The 18,695-nt window shown below is 57.0% G+C and overlaps 2 protein-coding genes across 2 annotated transcripts; both read right to left on the bottom strand.

Moving 5' to 3' along the window:
* Positions 1-4,702: 4,702 nt before the first annotated feature.
* Positions 4,703-9,718, bottom strand: LOC128845574 (tubulin alpha-1D chain-like). Its single transcript, XM_054044389.1, has 4 exons — positions 9,641-9,718; positions 8,555-8,777; positions 8,014-8,162; positions 4,703-5,786 (listed from the first exon to the last, which is right to left on the bottom strand). The coding sequence occupies exons 1-4, from the start codon at positions 9,641-9,643 to the stop codon at positions 4,806-4,808; spliced, it is 1,356 nt and encodes a 451-aa protein (XP_053900364.1). The 5' UTR covers positions 9,644-9,718; the 3' UTR covers positions 4,703-4,805.
* Positions 9,719-9,825: 107 nt separating this feature from the next.
* Positions 9,826-17,306, bottom strand: LOC128845477 (golgin subfamily A member 6-like protein 4). Its single transcript, XM_054044230.1, has 2 exons — positions 16,045-17,306; positions 9,826-9,835 (listed from the first exon to the last, which is right to left on the bottom strand). The coding sequence occupies exons 1-2, from the start codon at positions 17,274-17,276 to the stop codon at positions 9,826-9,828; spliced, it is 1,242 nt and encodes a 413-aa protein (XP_053900205.1). The 5' UTR covers positions 17,277-17,306.
* Positions 17,307-18,695: the final 1,389 nt, after the last annotated feature.

Here is an 18,695-nt window from a genome sequence, read left to right as displayed (position 1 = left end):
TTAAATACATTCAGAGCAAGAGTAAGAGCTTAGAAGGTGTTGGTCCTCTACTTAGCAGGGAAGGAGAGAAAATCACGTCAAAAAGGCTGAGGGGCTAAGGCCTGTTTTGCTTCAGTCTTCACTAAAAGGTTACGGTGACCAAACACTCAACACACTTACCATTAACAACAAGGGGGAAGGAACAAGCCAAAATAGGGGACGAACAGGTTAAAGTCTATTTAGAGGAGTTACGTGTATTCAGATTGGCAGGGCCTCATGAAATTCATCCCAGGCTACTTAAGGATCTAGTTGAAGCAATCTTGGAGCTGTTAGCAACAATCTTCGGGAACTCGGGGAGGACAGGTGAGGTCCCAGAGGACTGGAGAAGGGCAGACACAGCCCCTTTCTTTAAAAGGGGAACAAGGAGGACCTAGGGAATTATAGATCAGTCAGCCTAACTTTGATACCTGGAAAGATGCTGGAACAAATTATTGAACAATCAGTTTGAAAGAACCTGGAGAATAATAGGGTTCTAAGTAAAAACCAACATGGATTTGTCAAGAAAATCATGCCAAACCAACCTCACTTCCTTCTTTGACAGGGTTGATGTCAGTAAGGCTTTTGGTACAGTCCCACATGACATTCTCCAAAACAAACTAAGGCAATGGGGTCTAGATTAAATTCCTATCCGGTGGGTTCACAACTGGCTGAAAGGCCGCACCCTAAGAGTAGTTATCCAGGGTTCATTGTCAAACTGGGAGTGTGCATCTAGTGAGGTTCTGCAGGGGTCAGTCCTGGGTCCAGTATCATTTAATATTTTCATTCATGACATGGATAATGGAGTGGAGAGGATGCTTATGAAATGTGCAGTGACACCAAACTGAGAGAGGTCCTGCTTTCCAGGAAACTATATTGACTGGTATTAATTACATAGTCATAATGATAGTTTCATATCAGCTGTTCAATCATTTCCCCTGGGAGTGATGTCAGACTCACTGACCTAGAGTGACCTGGGTCATCCTGTTTACCCTTTTTAAATAATTACACAACTTTAGCTTTCTTTCAGTCCTCTGGAACTTCTCCAATTTTCCAAGACTTACAAAAAATGAATACCATTGATTTGGAGAGCTCCTCGGCCAGCTCTTTTAAAACTCTTGGGTGCAAGTTGTGTGGATTTGCTGATTTTAAAGTATTTAGCTTCAGTAGGTGCTGTTTAACATCTTCCTTCGTTACCGATGGAAAAGCAAGTAAGTGATCATCATGTATAATGTGGAGACATCGTTCAGCTTGTTTTGAGATACAGACCAGAAATATTTATTAAGCACTTCTGCCTTTTCTACATCATTATTGACATTTTTACCACTCTGTCTCAAAATGAGCCCATACCATTGCTAATACTAGTATTGTTCTGATATATTGTATAAACTTCTTCCCCTCTTTAAGCCAATTGGCCATAGATGTTTTGTTGATACTCTGGGTGAGATCTGACCAGCCTCCCTTGCTGAGGATCTCAGATGTGCTGGGGAGCTGTAGCCCACAGCCCACAAGCCAGACCCATCCCTGTCCTGGCAGGGGAGACCTGCTGGGGTGGGGAGGGTGTTGAGCTCACTGTTGGCTGAGGTTTATGGCCCTTCCCAGGGCAGAGCGTGGGGCCAGGCTCCCTAGGTGGTGGGTATTAGGCCCATACCCAGGAGACCAGCCCTTGTCTGACCCTTGTGCTTCTTCCTACATCCCCTTTCCACTCTCTGCTCTGCACCAATTGCATCAGGCGCTCTCCAGTCACCATCCCCCGTCCCTAAGGTCTCCATCCAGCTCTTCCCTCTGACAGGGTCTCTCAGTGCTTGCTGGGATCCCCACCCCTCTGATAAAGCCCAGGCCCTACCTTACTGCATCAGGAGAGATTTGCACTGCCCCTGCCCGCAGGTGCCCTCGGTGGTACACGGGGGTGCAGGGCAGGAGCTCCCCAGCAGCCCATCACATTCCTCCCCTGCTGACTGGCAGCTGCTGCAGCCAATGGAAAGCTCAGGCTGATTGTGATGTCAGGGCGGTGCCCTAGGAGGTTACAAACTCTGGATGTGCCACTCGTAGAGTCATAGAAGCGAAGGCCAGGCGGGACCTTTAGATCAAAAATCTGACCCCCTCCCTAGCCCAGGTCATTGCATTTCACCCAGCACCCCTGCCTGGAGCCCAGGGACTTGTCTGGCAGAAGCATCGTCCAGGAAGGCCCAGGGCCAGATGGGAAGCCAGCCAGCTGGCAATGCCCATGGCTAATCACCCGCACTGTTAATTTGGGCCTCGTTTCTCATTCCGATTAGTCTGGTTTCAGCTTCCAGGCCTTGGCTCTGGTTCTGCCCGGCCCCACTGGACTAAAGAGCCAGTTAGCACCCACCGTGGTCTCCCCCGACGGTCCGACACACGCAGGCAAGTCACGTCTCGAGCTTCCGCTTGAAAAGATGGAGCTCTGTCAGTCTCTCGTGGCAAGCCATTAGTGCTGGCCCTCAGTCCTTTCTGGGGCTCTTTTCTGCCCCGTCTCCAAGTTTTCTACATCCCTAGAGAGGATCCTCCTTTCAGTTCCTTGGGGGGGGTCACCCTCGCTATTAACCCTTTCACTGCTAACGTGTGTTACTGTTTTTATTTAATGGCTGAGCCATTACAAACATTGAATCTATCTCCCCTTGTCAGTATTCTCACACTTCTTATCAAACTGTCTGTACTGGGCTAGCTTGATTATCACTTCAAAAGTTTTTTTTCTCTTACTTAATTGGCCTCTCAGAGTTGGTAAGACAACTCCCACCTGTTCATGCTCTCTGTTTGTGTGTATATATATCTCCTCAATATTTATTCCACTCTGTATGCATCCGAAGAAGTGGGCTGTAGTCCACGAAAGCTCTAATAAATTTGTTAGTCTCTAAGGTGCCACAAGTACTCCTGTTGTTTTTGCGGATACAGACTAACACGGCTGCTACTCTGAAACCTGTTTTTATTTATTATCCAGACATTGCCCTCGTTGTGCAGAACCCCTGACATATACGTGCTCCATCGGGTCACACAGGACACCTAGTCCTGAGCCCCCAGAGACACTGAACATGCTCTAACGCCCTCTTGAAATTCACAGTACCCAATCCCAGGTTGTCATAGGAACCAATAGGTTCTATGCTGGTAGGTTTGTGGAGCTGGAAATGATTGTCCTGAGCCTGGATCGTCTGTCTTGTGTTCCTAGCACACCTGTCTCCGTGGGGTGGAAACGTTAGGTCAGCCACTGCTGGGGGTACTTGATGAGTGCCGACGGGCACCGCTCCGGGACGCTCCCAGAGTCCCCCGGGCACAGACAAGGTGCTGTTCCGAGGGCGCTGGTGCTGCTGGAGTCCCAGGTGAGCACGGGTGGGGCACTGCCAGACACCCAGCACACACGGCACTGAGAGGGCGTGCAGAGGCTGACATCCCTTGTGTGAGGCTCCTAGAATGAGCAGGGGAGGGAATAGCGTCTATTGGACCCGTTTCTGTAGGTGAGAGAGACAGAGCTCGGCCTCAGGTCTGCTGAAGAGATGTGTGAAAGCTGCTCTCTCTCACCTACAGACATGGGTCCAATAAAAGCTATTCCCTCCCCCACCTTGTCTCTCTAACATCCTGGGACCCACACGGCTACACTCCGGCTGCTCCTAGAACGGGCTGTTCCGTTTTTGTAACCTCTCTGGGCGCGGTTTCAAAGCTGTTTAGATTCCAGCAGCCGTTCCGCCCAAGAGCACAGTTGCTAGGAGCCAGGGGGCAGTTTGGAAAAGTCTCCCTTTGACAGAGGGACTCAGCCCGGAAGACAGAGGAGAGAAAGGGGTGGAGAGCACTTAGGTTAAAGGAAAAGAGAAACAGGAAAGGATGCTAGCAAACAGCCATCAGTCCTGTGGGGGTCCGAGCTCTCAGGATCGGCCCCTGCAGCACTCTCCTGCCCTCCCGGCTGTCCAGGAGATAGGGCAGCTCGGGCGGACTCTCCCACTCAACCTGACTGCCTCATGGAAGGAATTACTATTGCCAGATGGGCGACCTGTGGATGGCCTATGAGTCAAAGGTCAAAGGTCGAGGGCAGACCTCTCCCCTCCCACTGAATCCTTCACCCCATATTGAAGGAGTGAACCAGGTTCCAAGGTGCCAGGGTACCGAGAACATGGAAATTAATGGATACAGTCAGTCCCGTGTGAACGGTATCGGAGGTGACATGGGAGGCAAAGGGAAAAGCTAACCAGCAGAGAAGGACGAGAAGACCTGGGAGAGCAATGAAGAGACCAGGGAGGGTTATTTCTTAGCAGGAGGAGGGTTCCGTGTCCCCAGACAATATATGGTGTTGGATTGGGCCCGTGATCTTCGGGGCCCATGGCCTGGCCCCAGCACCCAACCCCAGGGATCTACAGAGCCCACCGGTTTCCCTCTTCCCCTCCATCTGATTCTCCCTGTCACTCACGACCCAGTCGGCATTGTCGAGGGTTAGGGGCCATGCGTCTCACCGGGAGCCCCTCGCACAGAGCTTTGTGCTGGGGGATGGGACAATGGCACAGCAGCTCCGTCTCGAGCTGGTGAAGTGCGCGTGGGCAGCTGGCAGATTGTCGAGATCAGCCTGGCAAATAACAGGGGTTGCGTCCACGTCCTTCCCGTGGCTGCGCCAGGCGTGGGACGAAGGGGCATAGCTCAGATTGGGAACAGGTAAATGGATGCAGCAAACTATAGCCCTACAACGTGACTGGAGGAACTGTTTTATTTAAGGTGGACAATCGTCCCATGTGCATCAGTGAGGAAGACATGAGGCTGATTCCCAGCCGTCCAAACAGGACATTTACCCTCTAGTATTCATCACCTTCCTCTTCCTCTCCTCCATCCACACTGTCTGTCCCCACCTCCTCGTAATCCTTCTCCAGGGCAGCCATGTCCTCCCGGGCCTCTGAGAACTCCCCCTCCTCCATGCCCTCTCCCACGTACCAGTGCACGAAGGCCCGCTTGGCATACATCAGGTCAAACTTGTGGTCCAGCCGAGCCCAGGCCTCGGCAATGGCCGTGGTGTTGCTCAGCATGCACACGGCCCGCTGCACCTTGGCCAGGTCGCCACCAGGAACCACAGTGGGAGGCTGGTAGTTGATACCAACCTTGAACCCAGTCGGGCACCAGTCTACAAACTGGATGCTGCGCTTGGTTTTGATGGTGGCAATAGCAGCATTGACGTCTTTGGGCACCACGTCCCCGCGGTACAAGAGGCAGCAGGCCATGTATTTGCCATGACGGGGGTCACATTTCACCATCTGGTTGGCTGGCTCAAAGCAAGCGTTTGTGATCTCCGCCACGGAGAGCTGCTCATGGTAGGCCTTCTCTGCAGAGATGACGGGGGCGTAGGTGGCCAGCGGGAAGTGGATACGGGGATAGGGCACCAGGTTGGTCTGGAACTCCGTCAGATCCACGTTGAGGGCACCATCGAATCGGAGGGAGGCTGTGATGGAGGACACGATCTGACCTATTAGCCGGTTGAGGTTGGTGTAGGTGGGGCGCTCGATGTCCAGGTTCCTGCGGCAGATGTCATAGATGGCCTCGTTGTCTACCATGAAGGCGCAGTCCGAGTGCTCCAGGGTGGTGTGGGTGGTCAGGATGGAGTTGTAGGGCTCCACCACCGCGGTGGATATCTGAGGCGCGGGGTAGATGGAGAACTCCAGCTTGGACTTCTTGCCATAGTCAACGGAGAGACGCTCCATCAGCAGGGAGGTGAATCCGGAGCCGGTGCCGCCCCCGAAGCTGTGGAAGATGAGGAAGCCCTGGAGCCCCGTGCACTGGTCGGCCTGCGGGGATCCGGGAAAGAGAGGGGACTCAGCCTGGGAAAGGGGCAGTCAGCCGGGAGTGAGCACCCTGCCAGGGGCTCAGTGGTCCCATCCGCTGTGCAGTGGGGCCCCAGGATTTCACAGCTGTGCTGTACGATGGCAGGAGGGCTCCGGGGGGCTTTCGATGCTCAGGACCCCATGGGGGAAGGTGGATGTGTCCCAGCAGAAAGAGATTTATGGAAAGTGTGTCGGCTTCCAGGACCCCCATACCTCACTCTCACCCGCTCTCTGTCTTTCACCCCTTGCCTGTCTTTATCCTGACTCCTAAAAGCTTCCATCCACACACCCCCAACTCACCCGTCTGCTCCTAATCCTCGCTTTAATCTCCTTCTCACCAGGCTGGGCCCGGTGCTTGTCTCTGCCAACACCACTTGTGACGAAGTGGGGGATTTTCTTGTTTTTTCAAGTGGGCACGATCTGTGAGTCCGTGACACCACTAACCTCCCAGCTCACCTGGGAGCTGCTGGTGTGAGTTACGGCGGCACCAGCACGACTTCGGCATTGGATGCGGCGTAGCGCCAGCACCGCTGAAAGCAGGAGGCTGGATGCACCGAGCCTTCCCACCGGTTCCTTTTCCTGGGTGGATGGGGAACCCATCCCCTCTCATCATCCCCCGTCCCTGGCTTTCCCATCCTCTGCCCCCCATGCCAGAGCCTGTCCTGGAGTGCACTTCTGCCTCTGCTCTGCGAGCCGTTTGGGGTCCCCTGCCCCGGGAGTGACAGGAACTGCTCTAGGTCCCCTGGGCACAGCTCCAGCCAGTGCATGAGACAGCCTGAATTCCCTGCACACACTCGGGCACTGGAGTTCCCCTGCACCCTGAGGGCCCGGACAGAGCCCAGATGAAGGCTGCATTAGCAGGTCACCTTGACGCTGAGGCCGCGCCTCGCTGCCATACAATGGGGCAGATTCTAGCCGCCCTCGTCTTCCAGACTGAGGTGTTGTGACGAAGTGGGACTGGTCTTAATGTTTTCCTCAGTTTCCCCATGCAGTTCTTAAGTGTCTAGGTGGTGGGATGAGGGTGTATGGTTGCTGCAGAGCAAAGGGCCAGGGTACATAAATGCCCGACACTCTGTCTCCTGGCAACTGATGGCCTGGGCCCCTCCTCTGCAAAGGTACCAACTGAAGGTGTTGGAGACAAAGGGATCAGGTGACCTCCTGGCCTGGGAAAGAGACAAAGCCAGAGGAGGAGGGGCTGGACGGGGGTGGGAGTTTGGAGCTGGCAGGGGACTGGAAGGGAGGGCAGACGGGGGGGGGTCTGCCTCGCTGGGTCCCAGAATGGACCCGGTGGAGGGGTCCCGTTCTCTGTACCTACAAGCTCTGTTTTAGACCATGTTCCTGTCATCTAATAAACCTCTGTGTTACTGGCTGGCTGAGAGTCACGTCTGACTGCGAAGTGGGGGTGCAGGACCCTCTGGCTCCCCCAGGACCCCGCCTGGGCGGACTCGCTGTGGGAAGCGCACGGAGGGGCATATGCTGAATGCTCCCAGGAGAGACCCAGGAGGTGAAGCCGTGTGAGCTCCTTGCCCTGAAGACAGTCTGCTCCGAGGGAGAGGAGGCTCCCCAGAGTCCTGACTGGCTTTGTGGGGAGCAGTCCCAGAGCATCGCCCAGGGACTCCGTGACAGGTGTGGCCTGGGGAGGCAGCTGCAGGTCTCCAGCTAGATCCAAGCAGAGAGGCCACTCGACTCAAAGTGGATCCCTGCATGCTGTGTCCTGCAGACTCCGCGGCCCACCTGGACGTTGCCCATCACTGCTCTTGCCCCAGGGTGACAGAGGAAGCTGGAGGTGAAGCCAGCGAATGTGTGGGCAGCAGAAGCTGATTGTGCTCCCTCACCCAGGGCCGGCGCTTCCACTAGGTGACCCTAGGTGGTCACCTGGGGCGGAAGGATTTGGGGGGCGGCATTTTGCCGTCCCCGGCGGCAATTCGGCGGTGGGGGTCCTTCTGCTCCGCGTCTTCAGGGCGCTTCAGCGGCGGGTCCTTCACTCACTCCGGGACCCGCCGCCAAAGTGCCCCCAAAGACGCGGAGCAGAAGGACCCCCGCCGCTGAATGCTCTGAGGAGAAGCGCTGCCACCTAGGGCGGCAAAAACCCTGGCGCCGCTCCTGCCCTCACCATCCAACCACCGCTTGGCATTATCTCCACCGGGAATCCAAGAGCTTCCCAGAACCCTGCCTGCCCTAGCGTCTTTACCAGCTTCCGGATCCTGTCCAGCACCAGGTCGATGATCTCCTTGCCGATGGTGTAGTGCCCGCGGGCATAGTTATTGGCAGCATCTTCCTTGCCGGTGATGAGCTGCTCTGGGTGGAAGAGCTGGCGGTAAGTGCCGGTCCGAACCTCGTCTGGAATTCACACCACAGCCCGGTTAGCGCCTGCCCCTCCCAGAGGGACCTCGGTGCCCCACCTGAGCAGGGCTGCATGGGTTAGCGAGTGAGAGATGAAGTAGCTTTGTTCCCAGCAGCTGTTCCTGTGACACTGACGTGCCCACAGACCCTGATGTTCCTGCCCTAGATGTGTGTTGCCCCTGCCGGCCCCACAGAGGGCTCATACACCTGCTCTGTGCCATCTGATTCCAGAGGGTGGCCCAAGGAACCAGAGCCTTTCACGCCCAGGCCAGAGGGGCTACATGGCTCAGCGGATTGTGAACGGTGCATGCAAACTCCGAGGCAGGCCGTGCTCGCACAGGGATCCCTATGCCCCCAGCCTCATCCCTCCCCCGGCATGCAGCACTCACCGATCACGGTGGGTTCCAGGTCCACGAAGACGGCTCTGGGGACATGCTTCCCGGCACCCGTCTCACTGAAGAAAGTATTGAAGGAGTCGTCCCCTCCCCCGATGGTCTTGTCGCTGGGCATCTGCCCGTCGGGCTGGATGCCGTGCTCCAGGCAGTACAGCTCCCAGCAGGCATTGCCGATCTGCACGCCGGCCTGGCCGACGTGGACGGAAATGCACTCACGCTGGGGGCGAAGAACAAGGAACCGTGGTGGGGCAGGGGGCCCAGGTGCTCTCTGTGGGGCATGTCGTCCTAGGACAGGACCCACAGCCCTTCACTACAGACAGTCTCTGGGTTCGAGGGATCCCGAGACCGGGGAAAGCCACCCGCCATCCCCGCCCCGCTCAAACTGGGCTCGGGGGGGGGGAAGTGGGGGCAGGGAAAGATTGGCCGGCTGCTTGTGCATCAGAAAACCTGCTCAGTGTTGTTCATTGGCCTCTCCTCGGTCCTGGTGCTACTTCCTCCAAGGCTCATCTTTCCTCTCCATCCTCTGCCATCCTGCCTCTTGGCCTGGCTCACGGACTTCATTCCTCACGCTCGCCCCACATCTGGCCTCTCCTGCTGCGTTCCCCTACAATTTCCCCTCGCCACCGTCCGCACAGATCCAGCCCCATCACCTCTCCCCTCCTCCTCTCCAGCCTCCCTGCATCTCCCCCCTCCCCAGGCTACCTCCTCTCTGGCCCCTCTCCCCCTGCTCTCCTCCCTTCCCTGGCTGAGGCCACAGGCCAGCTGCCTGCGTCTCAGCCTCATCCCAGCCTGTGCGGCCCCAGCTTGTCCTGTCTCCTGAATTGGTGCCTTCCCCCTCCCAGCCAGCACCAGCCGCTGGACTAACAGCCACCAAGCGCCGTCCCCCCGGTGACACCTCTGAGCTCTGGAGTCTGCCCTGCCCTGCGGCTGTACTGCCGGCGACTGCCCACACTGCTCACCGGGACCTTTAGGAGCCAGACCAATCCCCCCATACAGCTCTCGAACGTCTAAACCCTCCCAGGGCCCCTGCTCCTCCCTAGCCTGGGACTGCCCCCTGCTCGCCCCCCCGGGGGGACTCACCATGCTGCAGAGGTTCTTCGATCCGACAGCAACGGGCTCGGAGGACGAAGGCTGGGAACGGAGTTGCTCTGAGCTGCACCTTTTATAGTAACTGGGAGGGAGGGTTTGTTGTTAGTAACAGCTGTGGTGGGGTGGCTGTGCAGGGCGCTGCTCGTCACGCTGCCCTTTGCTGAGCTGTCTCTGGGTTACAGCTCCCTGCAACACACAACGAGGGCCTCACAGGGCCTTGGTTACACCAAACAAACCAGTCACTGGGCCTGGCTCCTCCCTGCCACTGCCCGGGGGTCTCGTGCTGGCCCCGGTGCAGCGCTGAGCTTCGCTTCTCGGCAGAGCGCGGATCTCAGGGGCACAGGAACGCAGGCATCACCGGAGGGATCAGACCTGAGGTCGTTCGAGCTCCGTCTCCTCTGGGACAGTGCCCAGCCCCAGATGCTGCAGCAGAGGTGGGATGATCTGCCCCTCGCCCACCCCCACACATTAGGTCTCACCCTGGTCTCTAATAGTTCGAGATCGGCTGAAGCCGGAGGGACCAGAGCCCTGCCACACTCTGTTCTAACAACCCCGTCGGGTCCTGGTATCCAGAGAAATGTCCAAAGTCCCTTTTTTAATTTTGTTAAATTCTTGGCCTCAGTGACTTCCTGTGGCAGTGAGTTCCACCGGCTAATTAGACAATATGAAAAAGGGTTTTGTTTGATCAGTTTTGAATTTCCCACCTTTCAATTTCATCCATTGTCCCCTTGTTCTTGTTCTATGAGACGGGAGAACAGACACTCCTTCTCTCCCTTCTCTCAACTAGTCAGTATTTTATAGACGTCTGTCACGTCCCCTCTTCTCCATCTCCTCTCTAAGGGAACTGGCTCAGTCTTTTGAATCTCTCTTCACAGGAGAGGTTTTCTGAGCCCTTGGTGGTTCTTGTCACCCTTCCCTGGGACCCCTGGAGCTGTGAGACAGGGTGAGCAGTGCCGCACGGTGTCTAGATGAGACCACACCAGTGATTTACACCAAGGCATTAGAATATATCCCCTCCCATTCATTGGGCATCCCAACACCCTTTGCTTTTTTGACACCAGCCGCACATTCGTAGTCAGTGATGTTAAGGCAGAACAGACCACCGTGGTCATCTAGTCTGAGCCCTCCTGCATCACACAGGCCAGGGACCCTCGCCAGGGTTCCTTCATCCAACCCAGACCTTCTGGTTGAGCTAGAGCAGAGACGAGGGAGAATCCACCACCTCCTGCGCTAGGTTGTTCTGATGCTTAATTACCCTCGCTGGCAAAATGTGCAGCTTACTTCTAGTCTGAATTGTCCAGTCACTGCATCTTTATCCTTCTTCTGCTAGCTTAAAGAGCCCTCCACTCGCCGAATCTCTCTGCCACGCGGGTACGGACAGACTGTACTCGCGTCTCCTCTGGACCTTCTCTTGGACACACTAAACAGACTGAGCTTCTTTAGTCTCTCCTCTAGGGCAGCCCTTCGAGCCTCTTTTCAGAACCCTTCCCAATTTTCCAAGGCCTCTTACAGCGTGGAGCCCAGAACTGGACGCAGGATCCAGTAAAGGCCTCACTAATGCCATACACTGAGATAGTAGCACCTCCCTGCCCCCCACGGGGCGTGCCCCGGCTTCTCAGGCCAAGCCTCGCGTTTCCATCACAGCCCCACACTGCACTGGCAGCGTGCGTTCAGGTGCTTGTTCTGTGACCCCTTGGTGCTTTTCAGAGGCTCTGCTGCCCAGGGTACAGCCCCCTCCCATCTTATGAGCATGACCTACATGCTTTGTCCCTAGATGTTTGACCTGGAATTTGCCGGGTTAAGCCACGTGTTGTTCAGATGAGCCCTACACTGAGCAGCCGTCCTCATTGCTCTGTCTGTGGTGACAGCCAGGTCCCTTTCCCGAGAGGACACTGTTCATTGAACCCCCCCGGGAGGTGTCCAAGGAGTTTGTTTTTCCTTCCATTGTGCATGTATTGACATGACATTTCACGTGTCATCACACTGCCCGTGGCCCTGGCTTGGTTAGTTCCTCTCTGGTCCTGACTAACCTAAAGAATTTTGTGTCATCAGCAACGTTGCTATCTCGCGCCCCCACCACCCGCTTTCCAGAATGTTAATAAATATATTACGCAACAGCCTGGTGGCTCCTGCTGTTCCCCTTTGGCCATGATGAACATCGACCATGTAGTCCTAGTCTTTGCGCTGTCTCCTGGCCAGTTTTTGATCTGTGACCATACTTTGCCTCTCACCCCATGACAACCTAGCTTCTTTAGTAGCTTCTTCTGCCAGACCTGGTTGAAGGCCTTTTGGAAGTCTCAGTAGATTATGTCACCGGAATCACCTTTCTTCACGGCTTTATTGGCATGTTCATGCAATTATAAGAGATTAGAGAGATGCAACTTTCCCATTGCAGAATCCCTGCTGGTTCGACCTGGCCTGGCATGATCTGCTGGGGCTTTTGTTATTCTGTTTTTCGTCATTACTATGGCTAAACACCGTCCGGAGAAGCCAGAAACACAGGGCCCCGATACACTCGCAGGGGCTGGGGGAGCTGCACACTTCGGCGGTGTTGCGGAGTGTGGGGGAGTCAGGGCCCTGCACCCCTCTTCCCGAGATTCACTGCGACTCTCAACCAGCCAGTAAAGCAGAAGGTTTATTTAAGGACAGGAACACAGTCTCAAGCAGAGCGTGTAGGTACGACCAGACCCCCTCAATTAGGTCCCTCTGGGAGGTTCAGGGAGCTTAGACCCCAGCTTGGGGGTTCCCTGCATTGCACCACCCAGCCCAAACCGAAAACTAAACTCCAAACTCCTCCCGCTGCTCCTCTCCTTTGTTCAGTCTCCCGGGCAGAAGGTGTTAATTCTCCCCACCCCCGTTCCTGGCTCAGGTTACAGCTCAGGTAGCTTCCTTCAAGGGAAGTCCCCCCTCCTCACTGCAATCCCCCTGCAACATTCCCAGGTCAAATCTGCCCTGCTCCCTGCTCCATCACATCTCTCCCCCCTTCAAGACTGAACTGAGCGGGGTCACTCTGACCAGTGACCTGGGGAAGTTCAGGGCTCCCTCTCCGGGACAATGCGTCCGCTATCAGGTTGTCACATCCCTTCACATGGACCACGTCCATGTCATAATCCTGCAGGAGCAGGCTCCATCTCAGGAGCTTGGCGTTGGCTCCTTTCATCTGGTGCAGCCAGGTCAGGGGAGAGTGGTCGGTGTGCACGGTGAAGTGACGCCCAAAGAGATATGGCTCTAGTTTCTTGAGGGCCCACACCATGGCCAGGCATTCCTTCTCGATGGCCGCGTAGTTCTGCTCCCGGGGTAGCAACTTCTTGCTCAGGTACACGATGGGGTGTCTCTCCCCCTTTTCATCCTCCTGCATTAACACCGCCCCCAGTCCTGTGTCTGAGGCGTCGGTGAACACCATAAAGGGCTTGTCAAAGTCTGGGTTTGCCAGAACTGGGCCACTGACCAGAGCCTCCTTCAGCGCCCGGAGAGCCTCCTGGCACTCCTCGGTCCAGACCACTTTGTCTGGCTTCCCCTTCTTGCACAGCTCAGTGATGGGGGCGGCTATGGCGCTAAAGTGGGGCACGAACCTCCGATAGTACCCTGCCATCCCAATAAAGGCTTGGACCTGCTTTTTGGTTTGAGGAGCGGGCCAGTCTCTGATCACCTCCACTTTGGCTGGTTCCGGCTTTAGGCAGCCGCTTCCCACCCGGTGGCCAAAGTAGGATACCTCAGCCATCCCCACCTTGCACTTCTCCGGTTTTACGGTCAGCCCAGCCTTCTGGAGTCGGTCCAGCACTTGTCTAACCTGGGATATGTGGTCCTCCCAGGTCTGGCTAAAGACACAGATGTCATCGATATACGCCACGGCAAAACTCTCCATCCCCCTCAGTAGCTGATCCACCAGACGCTGGAAGGTGGCCGGCGCTCCCTTGAGGCCGAAGGGCAGGGTCAGGAACTCATAGAGCCCCAGAGGGGTGACAAAGGCCGATTTCAGCCTGGCATCTGCATCCAGCGGCACTTGCCAATAGCCCTTTGTAAGATCCATGGTGGTAAGGTACCGAGCACCTCCCAGCTTGTCTAGGAGCTCGTCCGGCCTGGGCATGGGGTAGGCATCGGCTACAGTGATGGCATTGAGCTTCCGATAGTCCACACAGAACCGGATCGACCCGTCCTTTTTGGGGACCAGCACCACCGGCGAGGCCCAAGGGCTGGAAGACGGCTGGATCACCCCCAAAGCCAGCATGTCATTGACCTCTCTTTCCAGGTCCTGAGCAGTTTTCCCTGTGGCTCGGAAGGGGGAGCATTTTATAGGCGGGTGCGATCCTGTCTGCACCCGGTGGACAGTCAGATTAGTGCGTCCAGGCTGGTTGGAAAACAGCTGTTGGTACAGATGCAGCACCCCTCCGATCTCAGCTCGCTGGGCAGGGGTTAGCCGATCAGAGAGGGGAATTGCTTCCAGGGGGAAGCCAACTTTTGTCCCAGGGAATAGATCTACTAAAGGGTCATCTCCCTGCCCCTCCCAATGTCCGCACACGGCCAACACCATATTCCCCCTGTCATAATATGGCTTCATCATATTCACATAGTACACCCGGTGGTGGTGTGCCCGGTTCGACAGCTCCACCACATAGTTTACCTCGTTTAGTTGCTTGACAACCTTGAAGGGCCCTTCCCAGGCGGCCTGGAGTTTGTTTTTCCTCACGGGGATGAGGACCATCACCTGATCCCCAATGGCGAAGGCGCGGGCCCGTGCTGTGCGGTCATACCAGACCTTCTGCTTCCTCTGGGCTCTGGCCAGATTCTCCCTGGCCAGGCCCATGAGCTCGGCAAGTCATTCCCGGAAGGTCAGGACATACTCCACCACCGACTCTCCCTCGGGAGTGGCCTTCCCCTCCCATTCGTCTCTCATCAGGTCCAGGGGCCCCCTTACCCGCCTTCCATATAGCAGTTCGAAAGGCGAAAACCCGGTAGACTCCTGGGGTACCTCCCTGTACGCAAACAGCAGGTGAGGTAAGTACTTGTCCCAGTCCTGCGGGTGCTGATTCATAAATGTTTTCAGCATCATTTTTAGCGTCCCATTGAACCTCTCCACCAGCCCATTGGATTGGGGGTGATATGCTGAGGCCCAGTTGTGCCGGACCCCACATCTCTCCCACAAGCACCGGAGTAGGGCCGACATGAAGTTGGACCCTTGGTCCGTCAAGACTTCCTTGGGGAACCCCACTCGGCTGAAAATGGTCAGCAGCGCATCCGCCACAGTGTCTGCTTCGATGGACGATAAGGGCACTGCCTCGGGGTAGCGGGTGGCGAAATCTACCACCACCAGGATGTATTTCTTCCCAGACCGGGTCGTCTTGCTGAGAGGTCCCACTATGTCCATGGCCACCTTCTGGAAAGGCTCCTCTATGATGGGCAAAGGTCTCAATGCTGCTTTCCCCTTGTCCCGGGCCTTCCCCACCCTCTGGCAGGGGTCACAGGATCGGCAGTACTGCCGGACGTTGGTGAAGACCCCGGGCCAGTAAAAGTTCTGTAGCAGCCTCTGCCTGGTGCACCGGATCCCCTGGTGCCCTGCGAGAGGGATGTCATGGGCCAGGTACAGTAGCTTGTGGCGAAACTTCTGGGGAACCACCAGCTGCCTCCTGATCCCCCACGACTCCACTTCCCCTGGGGGAGCCCACTCTCGGTACAGGAACCCCTTCTCCCACAGGAACCTCTCCTTGCATCCTCTCCTCATGGTCTGTACCACACTGAGGTCAGCCAGGCCCCTTAGCTTCCACAGGGAGGGGTCCTTCTGCAACTCGGCCTGGAACTCGGCGGCTGGGGAAGGGATGGGGACCTGCTCCCTCTCGTCGGCTGGGTCGGAAGCCCCAGCCACCCCGAGGCCTGTCCTTGGGTGTTCCCTCCCCACCCGGGAAGGGTTCGGTGCCTCCAGTGGGACATCCTTCCCAAGGTCAGGGCGTAGTGCCCCTCGCCGGCTCTGGCTACGGGTCACGACTAAGGCGGTCTGGGGGCTGCTTGGCCAGTCCTCTAGGTCCCCCCCCATCAACACCTCAGTGGGCAAATGGTGGTGCACTCCCACGTCCTTGGGGCCCTCCTTGGCCCCCCATTTCAGGTGTACCCTCGCTACGGGAACCTTGAATGGGGTCCCGCCCACCCCGGTCAGGGTCAGGAAGGTGTTGGGCACCACCCAATCTGGGGCCACCACCTCGGGCCGGGCCAGTGTCACCTCTGCGCCCGTGTCCCAGTATCCATAAACTTTCTTCCCATCCACCTCCAGGGGAACAAGGCACTCGCTCCGCAGGGACAGCCCCGCGCCAACCCTGTAAACGGAGAACTTTGAATCCGGAGCATCTGGCCCCCCAGAGAAGCTGGCCTGGGGCCCTTCTCTTTCATGAGCAGTTGATAAGCTGCCAGCCCCTCTTGCGTGAGAAGCCTGCCCCTCGTCCGTCTGGGCCTCTACCAAGTTAACCCGGTGCGGGTTCGGTCTGCTCAGTCTGTCCTTGAGCTTGGGGCACTGGGCCCGAACGTGGCCTCTTCGGCCGCAGTAATAGCAGCTCATGTCCCGTGGGTCCCCTCGAGCCGGTCGGTTGTCCCTGACGCTGGGCATTCCCCGCGGGAGGGGATTCCCCATATTCCCCCTTTGGGAGGTCCCAGGGTGACTCTCTCTCTGCATCGCGGCGGGCCTGTTCCTTTGGGGCTCCTCCCTGCCACCCCCTGACCGGCTCTTTACAAACTCATCAGCCAGCTGCCCTGCGTGTCGCGGGTTCTCTGGCTTTCTGTCCACCAACCACAGCCTCAGGTCGGATGGGCACCGCTCATACAGTTGCTCCAGTACCAGCAGTTTAATCAGGTCCTCCTTCGTCTGGGCCCCACCAGCCCACTTGCTGGCATATCTTTCCATGCGGACGGCTAGTTGCAGATATGAGATCTCAGGGGTTTTATCCTGACTCCGGAACCTTTCCCGGTACATCTCAGGAGTCAGCCCAAACTCACGTAGCAGGGCCTTTTTGAATAGTTCGTAGTCCCCTTTCTCTGCCTCTCCCAGTTGGCGGTACAATGCCACGGCTTTGGGGTCCAGTAAGGGGGTAAGGACCCGGAGTCTGTCCGCGGGATCAACCCGGTGCAGCTCGCAGGCCGTCTCAAAGGCCTCCAGGAAGTCATCCATGTCCTCCCCCTCCTTGCGTGGAGCCAGGATGCACTTATCAAAGCTCCGTGCAGTCCTGGGTCCCCCCTCCCTCACCGCAGCCGGGGGTTCGCTGCCCTTCAATCTCGCCAGTTCCAGGTCATGCTGACGCTGTCTCTCATTCTCCTGTCTCTGTCTCTCTTCATGCTGTCTCTGTCTCTCTTTCTCCTCCCGTTCATGCTGTCTCTGTCTCTCTTCACGCTGATGCTGTCTCTCTTTCTCCTGTCTCTGTCTCTCTTTCTCCTCCCGTTCATGCTGTCTCTGTTGTTCACGATCCTCCAGCTCTCTCAGTTTTAGCTCTTTCTCCCATTCCAGCCAATTCCGCTCCACGGATGCCGAACGTCGCCGGGAGGATCCTCTGCTGGCCGGCGAGCTTCGCCGGGAGGGTCCCCTGCTGGCCGGGGGGGCCACGGCGCCTTCGGTATTTGCTGGGCTCCTCCCCACCCTTCCCTTAGGCATAGGAAGGAGGGGTCTCGGGAAGCCCTCAGCAGCCGGCTGACCACTCCCAGCTGGGACAGACACTGGTGCCTGCGCTGCATTTGCCAGGCTGCTTCCCTGAGGCACAGGGATCAGTTCATTCGCGCGATCTTCCTCCTCCAGCCGGGCAATGAGCTGTGCTTTGGTGAGCCTCCCAATGCACAGCCCCCTCTGCTTGCACAGCTCCACCAGGTCACTCTTAAGCCGCTTGGCATACATCTTCCTGCTGGCCACTCGCCGGCCTGTGTGCTCACAGCTCCCCACAGTTCCCAGGGGGACCCCTAGTGTGCCAGCCCTTCTCGAGGTCACCGCCTCTCTGCCAGGGTCGAGCTGCAGACTCCTCCGCCCCTGGGACCACTCGCTGCGATCCCCCCGGGGGACCCTGTTACTGCAAAAGTCCTTCTCGCTGGTCACACACTCCCAGGGGTAATAACCGTCTCTCTCTCACTCTTCAGCACGCCTGGTCCCCGTCAATCCCCCTTCGTTTTACTGCTCCCCAGTCACTTACTGCAGGAAGCGCCGTCCACGGGGTGCAGTAGATCCCGCCGCTGCCACCAGTTGTTGCGGAGTGTGGGGGAGTCAGGGCCCTGCACCCCTCTTCCCGAGATTCACTGCGACTCTCAACCAGCCAGTAAAGCAGAAGGTTTATTTAAGGACAGGAACACAGTCTCAAGCAGAGCGTGTAGGTACGACCAGACCCCCTCAATTAGGTCCCTCTGGGAGGTTCAGGGAGCTTAGACCCCAGCTTGGGGGTTCCCTGCGTTGCACCACCCAGCCCAAACCGAAAACTAAACTCCAAACTCCTCCCGCTGCTCCTCTCCTTTGTTCAGTCTCCCGGGCAGAAGGTGTTAATTCTCCCCACCCCCGTTCCTGGCTCAGGTTACAGCTCAGGTAGCTTCCTTCAAGGGAAGTCCCCCCTCCTCACTGCAATCCCCCTGCAACATTCCCAGGTCAAATCTGCCCTGCTCCCTGCTCCGTCACAGGTGGCTCTCTGAGTTCAGGGCCTAAATTCAGCCATTGGACCCGTCTGCTCTGTGCATGAGGCAGGGTCCCTGGATTCTGCTTGCTTCAGGGCTTCCCTCACAGCCAAGGGCTCCAGACCTGCCCCTCAGTTCCCAACGAAAGGTCCTTTCTGGAGTGACAGGAGAAGCTGTGGCCGTGCTGAGCGCTGAGAGGTTCAGTCTCAGGACGCTGGCTAGGAGGTTCTCTTCGCAACGCCACCAGCTAGAGGCTGGATGAGATTCTGGAGAACTACAGCATCTTCAGCAAGGTGCTGGTGCAGCACACCCCACGCCCTGGCTGTTCCCTAGCCCTGGCCCTGGGAGCGAGGTCGTCCTGTCTCTGGGGCCCATTCACGCCTCGGTCTCTCTGGCACTCACTAAGGGGCAGCTGGTGCCAGTT

The sequence above is a fragment of the Malaclemys terrapin genome, chromosome 11 (genome assembly GCF_027887155.1).
Source record: "Malaclemys terrapin pileata isolate rMalTer1 chromosome 11, rMalTer1.hap1, whole genome shotgun sequence".
Classification (NCBI taxonomy): Eukaryota; Metazoa; Chordata; order Testudines; family Emydidae; genus Malaclemys; species Malaclemys terrapin.
This window is presented reverse-complemented; position numbering and strand designations above follow the sequence as displayed.